Source organism: Papilio xuthus, unplaced genomic scaffold (assembly GCF_000836235.2).
Source record: "Papilio xuthus unplaced genomic scaffold, Pxut_1.1 DF826923.1, whole genome shotgun sequence".
NCBI lineage: Eukaryota > Metazoa > Arthropoda > Insecta > Lepidoptera > Papilionidae > Papilio > Papilio xuthus.
In genome coordinates this window covers 5,570,770-5,585,701 of record NW_013531726.1, presented here as the reverse complement: position 1 = coordinate 5,585,701, position 14,932 = coordinate 5,570,770, and the positions used below count along the sequence as shown (strand labels likewise).

General features: G+C 32.9%; 1 protein-coding gene across 1 annotated transcript; it reads right to left on the bottom strand.

Moving 5' to 3' along the window:
- Positions 1-1,946: 1,946 nt before the first annotated feature.
- Positions 1,947-10,480, bottom strand: Zwilch (zwilch kinetochore protein). The gene is made up of 14 exons (XM_013318316.1): positions 10,286-10,480; positions 10,104-10,158; positions 9,874-10,015; positions 9,219-9,459; positions 8,642-8,806; positions 8,090-8,235; positions 7,363-7,577; positions 7,018-7,097; positions 6,494-6,717; positions 5,477-5,696; positions 4,767-4,890; positions 3,462-3,606; positions 2,671-2,801; positions 1,947-2,101 (listed from the first exon to the last, which is right to left on the bottom strand). The coding sequence occupies exons 1-14, from the start codon at positions 10,415-10,417 to the stop codon at positions 1,989-1,991; spliced, it is 2,133 nt and encodes a 710-aa protein (XP_013173770.1). The 5' UTR covers positions 10,418-10,480; the 3' UTR covers positions 1,947-1,988.
- Between the last annotated feature and the right edge of the window lie 4,452 nt (positions 10,481-14,932).

Here is a 14,932-nt window from a genome sequence, read left to right as displayed (position 1 = left end):
AATGCGTTTATTAACCTCAAAGATCAAAGACATTGTTCCGTTCCTGTTTGTTGACGTAATACTTCGATCGATGTTTGAAGATTATTTTTGGCTTACTTCTGTTGTTACGTATAATTAAAAATCGCTTAACAAGTGGGTCGAATAGATTAATTGCCCGATTTATTCATTGCCAAAGCAAACGTGGAATATATTTCATGCCTTCATACATTTAGAATAGATAACAAAGTGTAATGTTTAATTTTAAACTAGTAAATTGTGTGTGGAATCATCGTATTTTTTTTCTGAAAATTTAATTCGTTACTAATCGTATTAACAGCGGTAGAGCCCGCTTTAACACCTTCACACGAAGACAGGCGTGAAGTGGAAGCAATTCCGCGTTTCGTCTGATGAGTGTGCGTCCCGGAGGCTTTCCCTTCCCACCTTTTTTCTCATAAGGAAAAGATGGGAAGCGGAAGTGGACTTTCCGGATGAGAGGATGCATGGAAAGCGAAAATATTTTTTTCTTTCTGTGCATCCTCTCGTCCGTCCATTAAAGGTAGGCAACGCATATGCAATTGCGTATGTCTATGAGCAACGGTCACTACGCTATTTCAGCGGTTTCAGGTGATCGCATGCTCGTTTGCCACCTTATGATATAAAAAAAATTCAAAACGAATTTTTGTCGTAAAATTGTCTCATCATCATCAGCTCACGTCCCCACTGAGGGGCTCGGAGCCTACCCTAAGTTAGGTGACTAGGAATAGTGACATAGTCAACGACTCTGGCCATAGTCAAAATTGTCTATGTTATGCTAAATACATGAAAATTATCTGAATCAATGTTTTTATATTTGCAAAGAAAACGCATATGTGGGTTTAAAACACAATTCAAGTATAACTCATTTTATTTCCCTTATATATTTTTTTATATAATTAACATATTAAACAGTGGTAGAGCGAGCTTTAACATGTTCGCACGAGTCGTCCCGGCTCGCCCGATGAAATACCACGACCACACAGAAGACACGCCTCAAGTGGAAGTAATTCCGCGTTTCGTCTGACGAGTGTGCGTCCGGGAGGCCTAATTTAGTCCTCTTTCCCTTCCCATCCTTTTCTTTATAAGGAAAGGATGGGAAGTGGAAGTGGACTTTCCGGATGAGAGGATAGATGGAAAGGGAAGATATTTTCTTTCTGTGCATCCTCTCCTCCGTCAATTAAAGGTCACTTCGCTATTTCAGCGATTTCAGGTGGCCACTCGCTCGTTTGCCATCTTTTGATATAAAAAAATATATATATTGTATTATAATTATCACAAACTTACACTGGACATAAAATATACAAAAATAGAGTTTAAATTACTTCTTATCTTAAATTTATGTCCATCTTTAAATCGTACGCTGATATAAAAAAAAATAACAGAAATCATGATTATTGAAGTATTATGGGTAGGTTTCTGAAACGCGATATTAAAATAACAAAGTCCCAGTAGCATTGTTTTTTTTTAATGAAAAATATTAGCAGATTTTTTTTTAAATTTACTAATATTTCTTTTACCATTTCAACTAAGCTCTAGGCTTGTGCTAGCATATGATTTACGACAATAGTCGAATGGCGGGATTCGAACTCCCGACCTCGTGATCGGAAATACCCTTAACCATTAGGCTACTGACGCTTAAAACTTAGAAGTTTTGTTGATGCATATTTAACAGTTAATCTTTTTAAACCACGTTGACGTACAAAATATCAATCTACGGCATTCAAAGGGTAAACCACGTATTTAATTCAACAGTGTTTCATTGTAATTTTGGAGTTATATATATTATTTTCCTAAACTCATTGTTCATAGTAAATAAGTATAAAATTCTCGTGTCACAATTTTCGTTCCCATACTCCTCCGACGCTTGACCGATTCTAATGAAATTTTGTGAGCATATTGAGTAGCTCTGAGAATCGGCCAACATTTATTATTAATCCCGCGCGGACGGAGTCGCGGGCGACAGCTAGTAACATCTAAATATTCAGTTTTCTAATCAACTTGTTACTAATGTATGTATATTTCGTACAGTAGAATTTCAATTCTTCACCGATCGTTGTCACCTCTGCTACATCTTCGGTACACGGCTCTAAAATCAAGAAGATATAATTAAAAAAAAATCGATTTCGAGATTAAAGTATACTTATACGATAGATAGGTACAATATTAATTATTTTGTAATTAATTTCCAATTCCCTTCATCTATCCTTAGGGTCGGTTCATATAAAAATGAGGAGCCGATTTTTTATCGCTAATAAGATTGAACTTTATACCATTGAAATAAAGTTTAATATTACTATTTGTCTTTTTTACACAATAACTTTGATATAAAAAAGAACTAGAAAGTAAAATTGAACCGTCCAACAATCAAATAAAAGTTAAATTTTATTTGCCATAAAAAAAATCGCCTCGGTCTTTGTGAACGGACCTTTAGCTATAAATACTATTACTTGGTATGATTTAAAAAGGTAATAAGTGTCAAAAACTTATAACTCCGGCCTCGTGGAATTACAAAAAAATAGTGGCAAATATGTTCTTCTAGACTATATTCTACATGTATGCTAAATTCAGCAAAATTGATACAACTGTTCTGGACATAATTTCTAACAAACATCTAAACAGTCGCATTTATAATATTAGTAAGATAGTGAGATTTACCTAAATGTTGCCAAACAGAAGGTGGAAACACAGGAGTCTGTGAGAAGGCGTACACAGTTTTCATATCCCTCTTGAAGATTGAATCGTCACCTTTCTTACTCACTTCCAAACGATACCAGAACGCCATTTTCCTTAAAAAATTGTAAAGACCACATTAAATTTAAAATTGGTTACCTTAAGATAATATTAATTAAGAAACTTTTAAAGTGTTAAGCAAATAATGTTTATTATACATGTAATATAATGTTTCTCTGTCTACGTATTAATAAAATTGAAGTGTCTGTATGTCATTTTGAAGAAAAAAAAATTGTATTTCGTACACAACGATGTATTTACATAACTGATAATAAAAAAAAAACAATTTTATGTTTGTTTGTTCCGGGTTATTTCCGGAACTACTGGACCGATTTTGATGGGATTTTAACGAGAAAGTTACTGATGAACGCGGGCATGTTACGAGATATTTTTTTACTTTAAAAATATATTTGATTACAAACTTACTGTTCAAAATAAAAGCATCATACTTTTCACTTAAATGTTTATTATAGAGTTATAATTATAATTAAACACAATATCTACAAAACTATTATTTAAGAAATATAAGTAATTAAAGACAACACTATTCTCTGCTCATTGTTACAACTCACTCTTTTTTACAATGAAAAAATAACAAAACACACTCGATAAAATAAAGAAATAAAATATAACGGCGACACTATGTGCCAGTAACTTTTAACTTTTTTAGTGGCGCCCTCTGACGTAATATAATCGAATTCCGCTTAGACACTTACTTTAAATGCTCTTGTACTATGATATTAGTGATGGGTAGACATATCTTTTGCACCGGATCACTCAGCAACTGACCTATTGTTCTCACCGGAGACTTCTCTGACACATACATTTCTAATAACTTTGATACTATTGCTTTCATTTGATCTGAAAATAAAAAAATATGTTAACAAATTTTCTTTAATGAAATATTCAAAGATCAAATATATATCTATATTATTATATATATTATTATATATATTATTATATATATTATTATATATATTGGTGTATATTAGAGGAAGTTTGAAAGTAGCGCCAGTGATCCAGAAATTGAGGAGTAAAAGATTAGCGTGGTTTGGACATGTTATGAGGAGGGATGATGATATAAGCAAAAAGTAATGAGATTGAATGTGGATGGCTACAATGGTAGGGGAAGACCAAAAAAAGTATGGAATGACTGTGTGAAAGAGGTTATGCATAAGAAGGGGGTAGACTCGGATATGACGGCTGATAGAGATGTATGGAGGAGTAGTACATACTGTGACGACCCTCGATAGGGATAAGGGCAGGTTGATGATGATTCAAAGATCAAAAATATCAACTAATCTCCTTTTTAAGGATTTTAAATATTGTTTAAATTAGAATTAAAAAATTGCTATTGCAAATAACAAATTCAGCAATTTTTTCTGATCCAAATCATAATAGTTGATTTTAGTATATCTATCTATCTATTTTAGTATCGCTATCGTCCACGACTAAATGAATAAAAAATCTTCATCATCATCAGCTCACTATACGTCCCCACCGAGGGGCTCGGAGCCTATTCTAAGTTAGGGGTGATTAGGCCATAGTGAACCACGCTGGCCAAGTGCGGGTTGGTTGACTTCACACATATCTTTGAATTTCTTCTCAGATATGTGCAGGTTGCATCACGATGTTTTCTTTCACCGTAAGAACGTCGGTACATATGTAAATCGAAAAACACATTGGTACATGGCGGGATTCGAATCCAGGACCTGCAGATTGCAAGCCAAGTACTTGACCACTGAGCCACCGACGCTCGGTTAAAAAATCATAATTAAGCCTATGTTTTCTAAACTTTGTTCTACATACATGCCAAATTTCAGCTAGATCTATGTAAATATTCTGAAGATACCTTCAAACATCCATCCATCCAAACTTTCGCATTTATAATATTATAAGCAAAATAGTAACATAAAATATTATAAGAACAAAAAAGTATCCTTTTTTGGTAATTTTTAATAATAAAAAATTATAGAAAGTGAGAGATAACGAGAAAAGAGTGAGAGAAAGGATAACTTTACCGAAATTAGCTCTCAAACATGTCTCGACGCGATATAAATGTTCCAAACAGACATGCACTTGAGCAAACTTCATCAGTAAATTCTTCCATGGGCTTATATCTATTTCATCCGCTATTAAAGGTACCTGTAATACATAAATATAAATATTAATTTTCTATCAATATATAAAATTAGCTATCGCCTGCGACTCCGTCCGCGATGAATTAAAAAAAATAGACTATGTTCTACATCTGTGCAACCATAATCAGATCTTTGTTAAATTAGGTTTTTTTTGTGCATCAATAGCCATCAGTTAAAAAATATATATTTTTTTGCGTTGAAGAATTTTTTTAAGCTAAAATTTCATTGAAACATATTTCCAAAAAAATATTTTTTTTTTCACACCTTATGCAGTAAAGGGTTAAAAAAGTCTAAAAAAACTTTAACTAAAAAATAAAATAGGCTTTAATTTCTAAATAACTAAAAATATACGCTATTTCGAAATATTTTTTATCTTCTATATATAAAAAAATCAACTGGTGTTAGTTAGTGTCGCTAAAACTCGAAAACGGCTGAACGGATTTATCTTATCTTGGTCTTGAAATGTTCGTGGAGGTCTAGAGAGCGGCTTAAAAGGTGAGAAAAATTCGAAAATTGCCGGACACTAGTTAAGTTTTCATTTCACGCGGACGGAGTCGCGGGCGATAGCTAATCTTAAATAAAAATCGTACCTCATTAACATCTTTCCTTTCGTTGACTAGACCATGTTTCTTTAAGGAAGCAAAATCATCTACAGTTAATTCGTTGGTATCTTCTGCATAGAACGAGTCAGAGTCGAGTCGTATCGAATGTTCTCCAGTACTGACACTCTCGAATGGATTCAATGTGAAGTCACCGCCCATTGTCATGTCTTGTATTGTTTGGTTTATTTGTTCTATAGATTCGTGGGTTCTGGATATGTTAAAAAAAGAAGATAAAACACCATTGAATTTTAAGGCCTTTCTTAGTGGTAGAGCCCGCTTTAACATGTTCCCACGAATCGGCCCGGCTCGCCCGGTGAAATACCACGATCGCACAGAAGACAGGCGTCAAGTGGAAGCAATTCCAAGTACAGTCTAAGTGCGTCCTGGAGGCCTAATTTACTCCTCTTTCCCTTCCCACCCTTCTTCTTATAAGGAAAGGATGAGAAGTTGAAGTAGACTTTCCGGATGAGAGGATGCATGGAAAGAGAAAATATTTTCTTTCTGTGCATCCTCTCCTCCATCGTTTAAAGGTAGGCAACGCATATGCAATTGGGTATGTCTATGGGCAACGGCCACTTCGCTATGTCAGCGATTTCAGGTGGCCGCTCGCTCGTTTGCCACCTTATGAAAGTATTGATTTTGTGTTTTACTAACTTATCGCGACTCCATTCGCGCAGAATTATAAAAAAGCAGTCTACGTGTTTTTCCAGACTATGTTCTACATCTGTAACGTTCCGGAGATATCTTTTAACAAACATCCATCTATACATCCAAACATTCGTATTCATAATATAGTAAGAAATAAGATTACGGCATTTAGTAAAAAAGGATTCCTTAGTATTTTTGCAATTTGGTAAAAAAATGCACGACCATTTAAAATATAAATATTTACTGATGCGATTTTTATATTAGAATTTATTTCAACGGATCCTCTCAACAAAATTAAAAAAAAAAACTTTTTCCTAATCAAAACAATTGCCTTCAACCACAGAGTTGTTTGTTTACCTTGTATCAGCATTCCATATGCCAGCGATGTAGAAAGAATGTTCTAGAAGAGACATGATTTTAGTATACTCCCACATTGTCTTCTCTATTCCTACTTGAGCCACCAGTGACAGCGCCTGAGGTGGACTGCTTCGAAGATTCTTCAACACTTTGGATGTCTGCGAGTGACCTCTGGATAGCTTTAGTACTAATTTAGATAGGTACGTTTTGTTGTTTACATCTATCTGAAATTGATAAAGAGAAATTTAAAAAAAAAAAAAAATAGAGGGACTAGGGTATTTTAGTAACAAATATCTGCAAGAGTTGGATGGATGGATGTTTGTTTGAAATTATCTCCAGAACAGCTGAACGGATCTTGATGAAATTTGTCATACATATATAACATAGTATGAAAAAACACAGGCTACTAATTATGTTTTTTTTAAACACCGCGCTTACCGAGTTGCTTACAACAGGTAGTAATTAATAAATCACGCTCTTACAAAAAAAAAGAAAAAAATCTAAAAAAAAAATGTTTTACTCACAAATGGTCGTATTTTCCCTGAAGATACAAACTTTAAAGCTTGTAATAGTAATGTAATTAATTCCTCTGCATTTGCACAATCTACAAAAAATAATAAAAAAAATCAAACACATGTAAAAAGACTTCAGAATTTGCCCTTATAATACATTCATCCAGTATGTGTTTACAAGCAACTAGACTAGATAACCCAAGAAATGGATAGATGTTTCAAAGACAGACAATGTTTGCCTTTTTAAATTACATAAAAAAATGTTCGGCTTTAGTGTCACTTATTGCTTGACATTAATTTGTGTAGTACTGTGTGAAGTATCCTATCACCATATTACAAAATTAAAAAAATATGTACCTCTTAAAATATCCCATAGCTTATAAGTAAAATCATTACTGGAACCATTAGCCGCCATAGAAGATAAGCATTGTCTCAGACTGTCTGTATCCTCGGTCACACAAATACAGCCTCCTGCAGGACACTCCGCGGTATAAGTATATATCTCAGTCTCATTGAACAATTTGTTTAGACGTTTTGTTACATCGGATATTTTCACACCTTGCACCGTATTTCTGAAATAAAAAAAAATTATCTTAAGAAAAACTGTACATGGATTTTTTTTTTACAATAAAATGCAATCTCCATGAGAGTCATATTTATTAGTAAATAAGAAATAAAGAGTGTAATATAACATCTCTAATTATCATTAAAAAAAGTAATTAGAAATATCACATAAAAGTTCTATGAACTAGAAGTAGAAAAACTAAAAAGTTCTTTTAATTGTATTGGGAAAAAATCCACCTTGGTCAATCTAATATATTGTTCATCATCAGCTCACTACATGTCCCCACTGAGGGGCTCAGAGCCTACCCTAAGTTAAGGGTGACTAGGCCTTAGTCAGCCACGCTGGTCCAGTGCGGGTTGGTTGACTTCACACATATCTTTGAATTTCTTCTCAGATATGTGCAGATTGCATCACGATGTTTTCCTTCACCGTAAAAACATCGGATAAATGTACATATGTCAATCGGAAACCGAAAAACCCATTGGTACATGGCGGGATTCGATATATTGTTGTATTTACCTTATTTCAGCTGTTTCTAAGTTAACAGAACTAAATCCAGCCGCTGTCATTTCTACAAGAAGCTGATTAATATTGTGCAGTGAACTGACCGACTTCCATAAAGTGTTGCACGGACTTGCTAAATGACCAACTATTACTTCTTGGGCCTAAAATATAATTTACAAACTAAAGACACAAAAGCACATAAAAAGCAGTCCAAAAATAATTTGTCACAGTTAGTATATAAGCTCAATACAGACGAATTATGATAAGGGAGAAACATATATAACAGAAACTTATAAGCAAGAAAATACAACAGTCTCTTGCATTCTGGCTTATCCGGGTTTGATTGTATGATGTCCTCTTTGTCACAAATAACTAAGAAAACATGTTTTGAATTTATCATTTCTTTGTTGACATATCGTCATCAGCTGAGGGGCTCAGAGCCTACCCTAAGTTAAGGGTGACTAGGCCATAGACAACCACCCTGGCCCAGTGCGGGTTGGTTGACTTTGCACATATCGTTGAATTTCTTCTCAGATTATAATATTATAATATAGATAATTAACTTACATAGTTAACTTTACAATTGATGTACGGTGTAAGCAAAGTTCTCACAGACCACGAACATAACAATTCCGTTACTCCTCCATGTGGAGCATTCAGCAATTCATCAGTGTTCAATGAATTATATGTTATCCCGGATAATACATACTTGCAATCTACTGACATGTTGACCTGAAATTTAAAAAAAAACTTATACAGTTCTTAAAAGATTTATATTGATTCAAATATAACATAGAGATAAATAAAATGCAATATTCAAACTAACTTTAATTTAAACTATTAATACAACAGAGCTTCAAGCAGAGCCTCTTAATTTAAGATTCAAAGTTATTAGTAGCTTGCCTCAAGTTGAGTTATTAGTAGGTTGGAAAAGGTAATTTATTGTAAGCAGAACACTGAAAAGAACCCGGACACTACTGTTTAAAGTAGCACATTATGTCACATTCTTTAATAGACTAAATGGTACTTGCTGCTGCTTATTTAATTTAAAATACATTTTGTGTATATTACAAAAATGACCTTTAGTTAATTAGCCCTAACTTTAGGTAGCCTTATGCTCCTCAGTGGGGATGTATAGTCTTACCATATCCTCCTTTATGCCAGCTTCAGTTGCAAAATCTTGAATTATTTTCTCCACATCAACTTCATCTAATGTTGATGAACCTTCATAATTAACAATGCCTCTTGTAAAGTTAGTATTATCTGACTGGATAGTTAACAGCAAAGGTTTATTCTCCGATGTAGGGTTGCATACCACCCACATTGGTATTGCATCTTCCTTATTTGTTTCTGATAAGATTTTATTGTAGAAATTTGCTATTTCTCTGGAATTTAAAGTGGAAATTAAAATATGTATTAACAAAATTTTAAACTGTAGTAACATATTTCTTTCTAATATTAATGCTAATAGTGTTTTGGATAGATGTTTGTAAGAAGGTATCTCCAGAATGACTGCATGTATTTTGCTGAATTAGGCAAATTAAGAATAGATGTAGAACTTAGTCTGGAAGAATACATAGGCTACTAATAAAGTTTTATTTGGTCAGCTAATAAATACATATTGTAGTTCCTGTTTTGAGAGAGAAAGAGAAGTAAAGGTATGCCAATAATTTGTTTATACAAATGAACAGCAATTGAATTTTACGATACTAATTGACTTATATTTTATATTAAAGAAAGATGTGAAAGAGAGAAATGTTATTTAATTTTGAATTAGTTACATGAATTAAATTACAAACCTCGATTTCTCTATTTCAATCGGGTTATGAAGATTTTCTTCTTTCCTCCACAACTGTGGTTCATCAGGCATCATAGTTTCATCCAATATTGTGTGAAGACTTAAATCAAGTTTTAATGGAGATCCAGTGAGTTCTAATTCATCTGAAAATGGAGTCTAAGAATGACTTAAATCGGACATTATTGTATTACAAATATAATATTAATTTTATATATATGATTCTAAACTTGCCTGATATTCTATTAGTTTTACCGCACTCATCTGTCATACCGATCGATTGCTTTCCCTGAAAATGAATGAATGAATAAGTAATGATATAAAATACAAACAATTATATACAACACAAATAATAAAATCACCTCATTTATTAATTATTACATTAAATTTAAATGAAATAAATTAAAACAACTTACTTTGGCGTAAACAAGTACAATGTCTTTAATATTTCCTGTATACATTTCCACATAGCTGGGACTTGTTTGCACTTCAGTTACATATTTCGGGAAATTTTCCAAAAGTTGTTTAATCGAATTATTAACCACCATTTTAATTAATGTTGTAAATAAAATTTCATAAAAAGTTAAAATTATCTCGTCGGTTACAATACATTTGAATTTGAAATGTTCACTTAACTTTGACAAACCAAAACATCAAACCAAAGAGTATAGAAAAGAAAACACCGATTAAAGTCACAGAGTAAAATAAAAGTTGCGTTTTTTTGTGTCTATGTTTGGTATCTATAAATGAAAAATGTCATAAAATATGCTGAGTATTATTTGGCGATTAGTGTTTTAATTGCATTAACTTTTAACATTTCCTTATTTATATCCTCATTATTATAGTTATTAAATGAAAATACAAGATTATGACAAAATGACTTATAGATGGCGTTAAAATTCTTTATACATTTTGGTGGTGATAGTTATAATTTTGTAATTGTGGGATACATAGTTAGATGGATTTGCCGTATTTGAATATTTTTCGAGATTTGTTTTTAATATAATTACAAAATTTATAAATACTATATAATAAATATAATATTGGCACAGTAATTAGAATACCTGGCCATTAAACAAATGAATATTAATCAAAAAAGGTACAAATTATTTTGGTAACACAGATGTGTGTGTGCAAACGTGCTGGTGGGTAAGGAAATCCGTAGGTGTTTCTAAAATGTAAATCCGCCGTCATAATGTGTGAATTTTATTGGCATTACATTTTAGCAAATCCTCGGCTTTTCACCACAACAGCGCAATATCGTGTCTGATACTGCTTGCTGATTAATTAAAAGGGACTATTAGAGTTACCATGATTAAAATAATCCCGGACTATTTCTTAATTTTCTTATCATTTTGGCTGGTGAGTGACAAAAACGGCTGCCTAAGCTTTCTTCTAACTAATTTATCAGAGAAAATATAGGTTTTTTATGATGGAAATTATCTATATTTGTATAATATTAGCATTACCCTGAATAGAAATTACGATTTCGTTGATTTTATTTTACTACTAATTTCTTGTCGAAACATAATGGTGAACAGAGTCTTGATTAATCCAAAGATCATAGGGAACTATCATAATAAAAGCTAGAAGCAGTCTTACTTTGTTACCGTATCACACTATATCTAAATGTATAAATCACACTATATCACACTATATCTATATATAAATGTGTAAAAATACTAACCAAATGACAATTGATTGCGCAATCGGTCAAGACACACGTTAAGACGCAGAAAACACTACCTTGTTGACGTTAGTTCTAGACTAATTGTCGCTCGCGACTCCGTCGGCGCGGTATTAAATAAACTTTATTATTAGCCCATGTGTTCTTCCAGACTATGTTCTATATCTCTGTTAGCTGTATAGCTGTTCCGGAGATACCTTGAAACAAACATCCATCCATCCAGCCATCGATCTAAACATTCGCATTTATAAAATAAGATAGTAAGATTACACATTACATTTGGTAATTTTTTAGATTTTTTCAAACCATGGTTATCCTACTAATTTTAAGTACGAGCTTCAGTAAGTATCGGTGCGTAACTATCGCCCTCTAGAGCGGAACTGTCTGGTTATTGTATTGATACTGTACTAGCGTTAATTTTAAGTGAACCTCTCGTAATTGGCAAACATGGATTAGCTTATAGAAAGTTTATTTTACAACTATAATATTAAAGTCAGATAAAGATAAGCTAAAGTAAATTTTTTCACATTAACTTGTGAGTTTTGATACTAGATTTTATATGAATTGTTAGCTGTATTAATTAATTTCTTATAAGCGTACTGAATAAGTTTGTTTCATGTGTATACTAGCTGTGAACCACGACTCTTTCTGTGCGGAATTAAAAAAAATCTTACAAGTATCCTATGTGTGATACTTTAAGCCGTTCCGTAGACAAACATCCATCCATCCATTAAATTTTCGCATTTATAATATTAGTTGGATGTATCATGTTCCCACAAATTATAAATAGGTGTATCTATACTTAGCTGTAAGGAAACGTATGGTGTCCGGTATAATTAGTTCATCTAATTACAATTTAATCTCAGCTGACTTAACACAAATCAGCTGTCAAGCGAACGTCACGGAAAGCAATGTAGATGTCGTTGCGGTAATGAGAAATTAGACGCTATTAGGAACCCACACAACTGAGACCAAAATAAGTATGCATTGATAAACGAAAATGTCGTTTACTTCTTGTGTCTTATAATATGAGAAACATGCAGGTTATATGACTATTGACTACTGCATTGTTAGGTATAATAAGTTATGTGTGAGAAATCTATTCTTAAAGACTAGTGTGGAGGGCTCTGAGTGTGTTATTCAAGCTTGATAAATTATTTTTGTAACTTCATCTACATTTATGTCTTCTATACAATAAATAAAATTGCAGTGTCTGTATGTATTAACAAAAATATATTTCGTAAACGTGATGTATTTGTGTTTCTTATAATGATTTTGACGGGACTGTTACTGGAAAGTAGCTAATTGTATCCGGAAGTAACTTTAAATTTTATTTATTTCCGCATGGACGAAGTCGCGGGCAACAGCTACTTTTAAACATAAAGCTGGGTTAACTACTACTATATGAGAACGCATTTATAAATGGGCGAATATGAAAAAAGGGAATCGATTCCACTCCATAAAATTCTGTCAAAACAAATAAAGCACATCTTATTTGAACTGTTATAAATTTTATTAAAATATCATAAGTATTTTATTTAGTAGCATAATATATCAAAAACAAACATAGTCCCGAACGATAAAGCAATTTTCATAAACATCTGTTGTCAGTTAAATTGTCCGTAAAAGATCAAAAAGAGTTTTTCTAATTTCATTACAAAGAGCTCTTATAAAATGTCACAAACATAAATTGGACTGGCAACATTTCATAGCTTACGATTTATTTTATTTAAAAAAAGATAAAGAATTTTGTACTCAATAAACGGAAACATGAAATACGTTGCTGGATGAGGTATTACGCACAGCCCCTTGCACGCTGCATGGGCGACGAAGAAACACCGTCCCCACGTGATATAGCACTGCCCAGCAGTGCATCTATACACGATAAAGCATAACATCAAAGGGTTGTTGGGATTCTTCGAAGAGTTGGGCTGGCTGGAGCAAACCTTGATCCTGCTCACAACTAAAACACGCGCTAGTCGTGGAGTTGCGAAACACGAGCCCTTATAACTAATTACATGGCTGGCTTTAAACAACTGTTGCATAATGTTGTCTATTTTGCCGAAGTATCAATACGTTTAGTCTCTAACCGTTAGTTTCTTAGACCAAAATATCTGTATAAAACATATCTTCGTCCCTGTCATTATCTTGACAAATGAGATAAAACAATTTTTTTTTATAACAGAAGGGGGCAAACGAGCAGCGGGAACACCGAGGTGTTCAACGACGCCCATGGACATCAGCAATACCAGAGGAACCGCAGATGCGTTGCCGGCCTTTGAGGTGGTGATAAGCTCGCTTCTTGAAGGACCCTAAGTCGTAGCGGTTTGGAAATACCGCCGATGACAGACCATTCCACAACGTCAATATCTTTTAAACGAGCATTTTGGTCTCGGAAACCCACGCTAAGTCTAGAGTCTAATATAATGCATTTAATACAAGGTATCTGCTAAAAGCTAGTTATTAAGAAACGTGATATAAACATAAAAGAAATAGTAGAATATTACAAGTAAACTTAATATTAAATTCGACTCGTTTAAAAGAACAAACGGAACTGAAATCTATAATCCTATGTGTCTTGATCCTTTTTTATTTTATTTTATACCTTGGTACAAACAATTAAATTAATTCAAAATTACTTTCGATGCTACAACACTAAAATCAAACGAGTTCTCTCCAATCAAATTGAAAGGAATGCTTCCTTTATTGGTTCACATTGTGAAAACCATAATAGCTATTATTTACATTAATAGTTTCAATTCTTTGTGCTTACATTTTCTTAAGAAGGTAAAAATTCGGGTTAGTTGATTAAAACAAAAACATTATTTAAGTTATATTTAGATAAACAGTAATTTATTAAAACAAACATAAATTGAAAAATAGTTCAGTTGGAACTGTAAATTATTCGGCTTGTAATGGCTTTTATGAAACATGTCAGAGAAATTTGAAAACTTTTTAACAGAGATACGTGGACGTAATACTAACGCGGCGGAAGAAACACTGTTCTCTCAGCCAAATAATGTCGTCTATGATGGACAGACGTTCGTAGAATATTCAATAACTTATTTTGTTTACATGATAAATTTAAATATTCAATTTTTTTGCGTTAGTCCAAGAAACCAAGATAGAAATTGTTTCGTAATTTTATTATTTACCTTATGTTTTTATATCAACATATTTTTATTACAGTTTTCAATGAAAAGATTGAAAATATTATTTCGTACGACTGCTTGAGCAGTGAAAATATTTGCTTCATCAACAACCCACTATACGTCTCCGCTGTGGGGGTCGCGGCCTTCCCTAAGTTAGAGATGACCAGACCGTAGTCAACAACGCTGAGTAAGTTCACGGTGTTTTCACATTGGTACATGGCGGA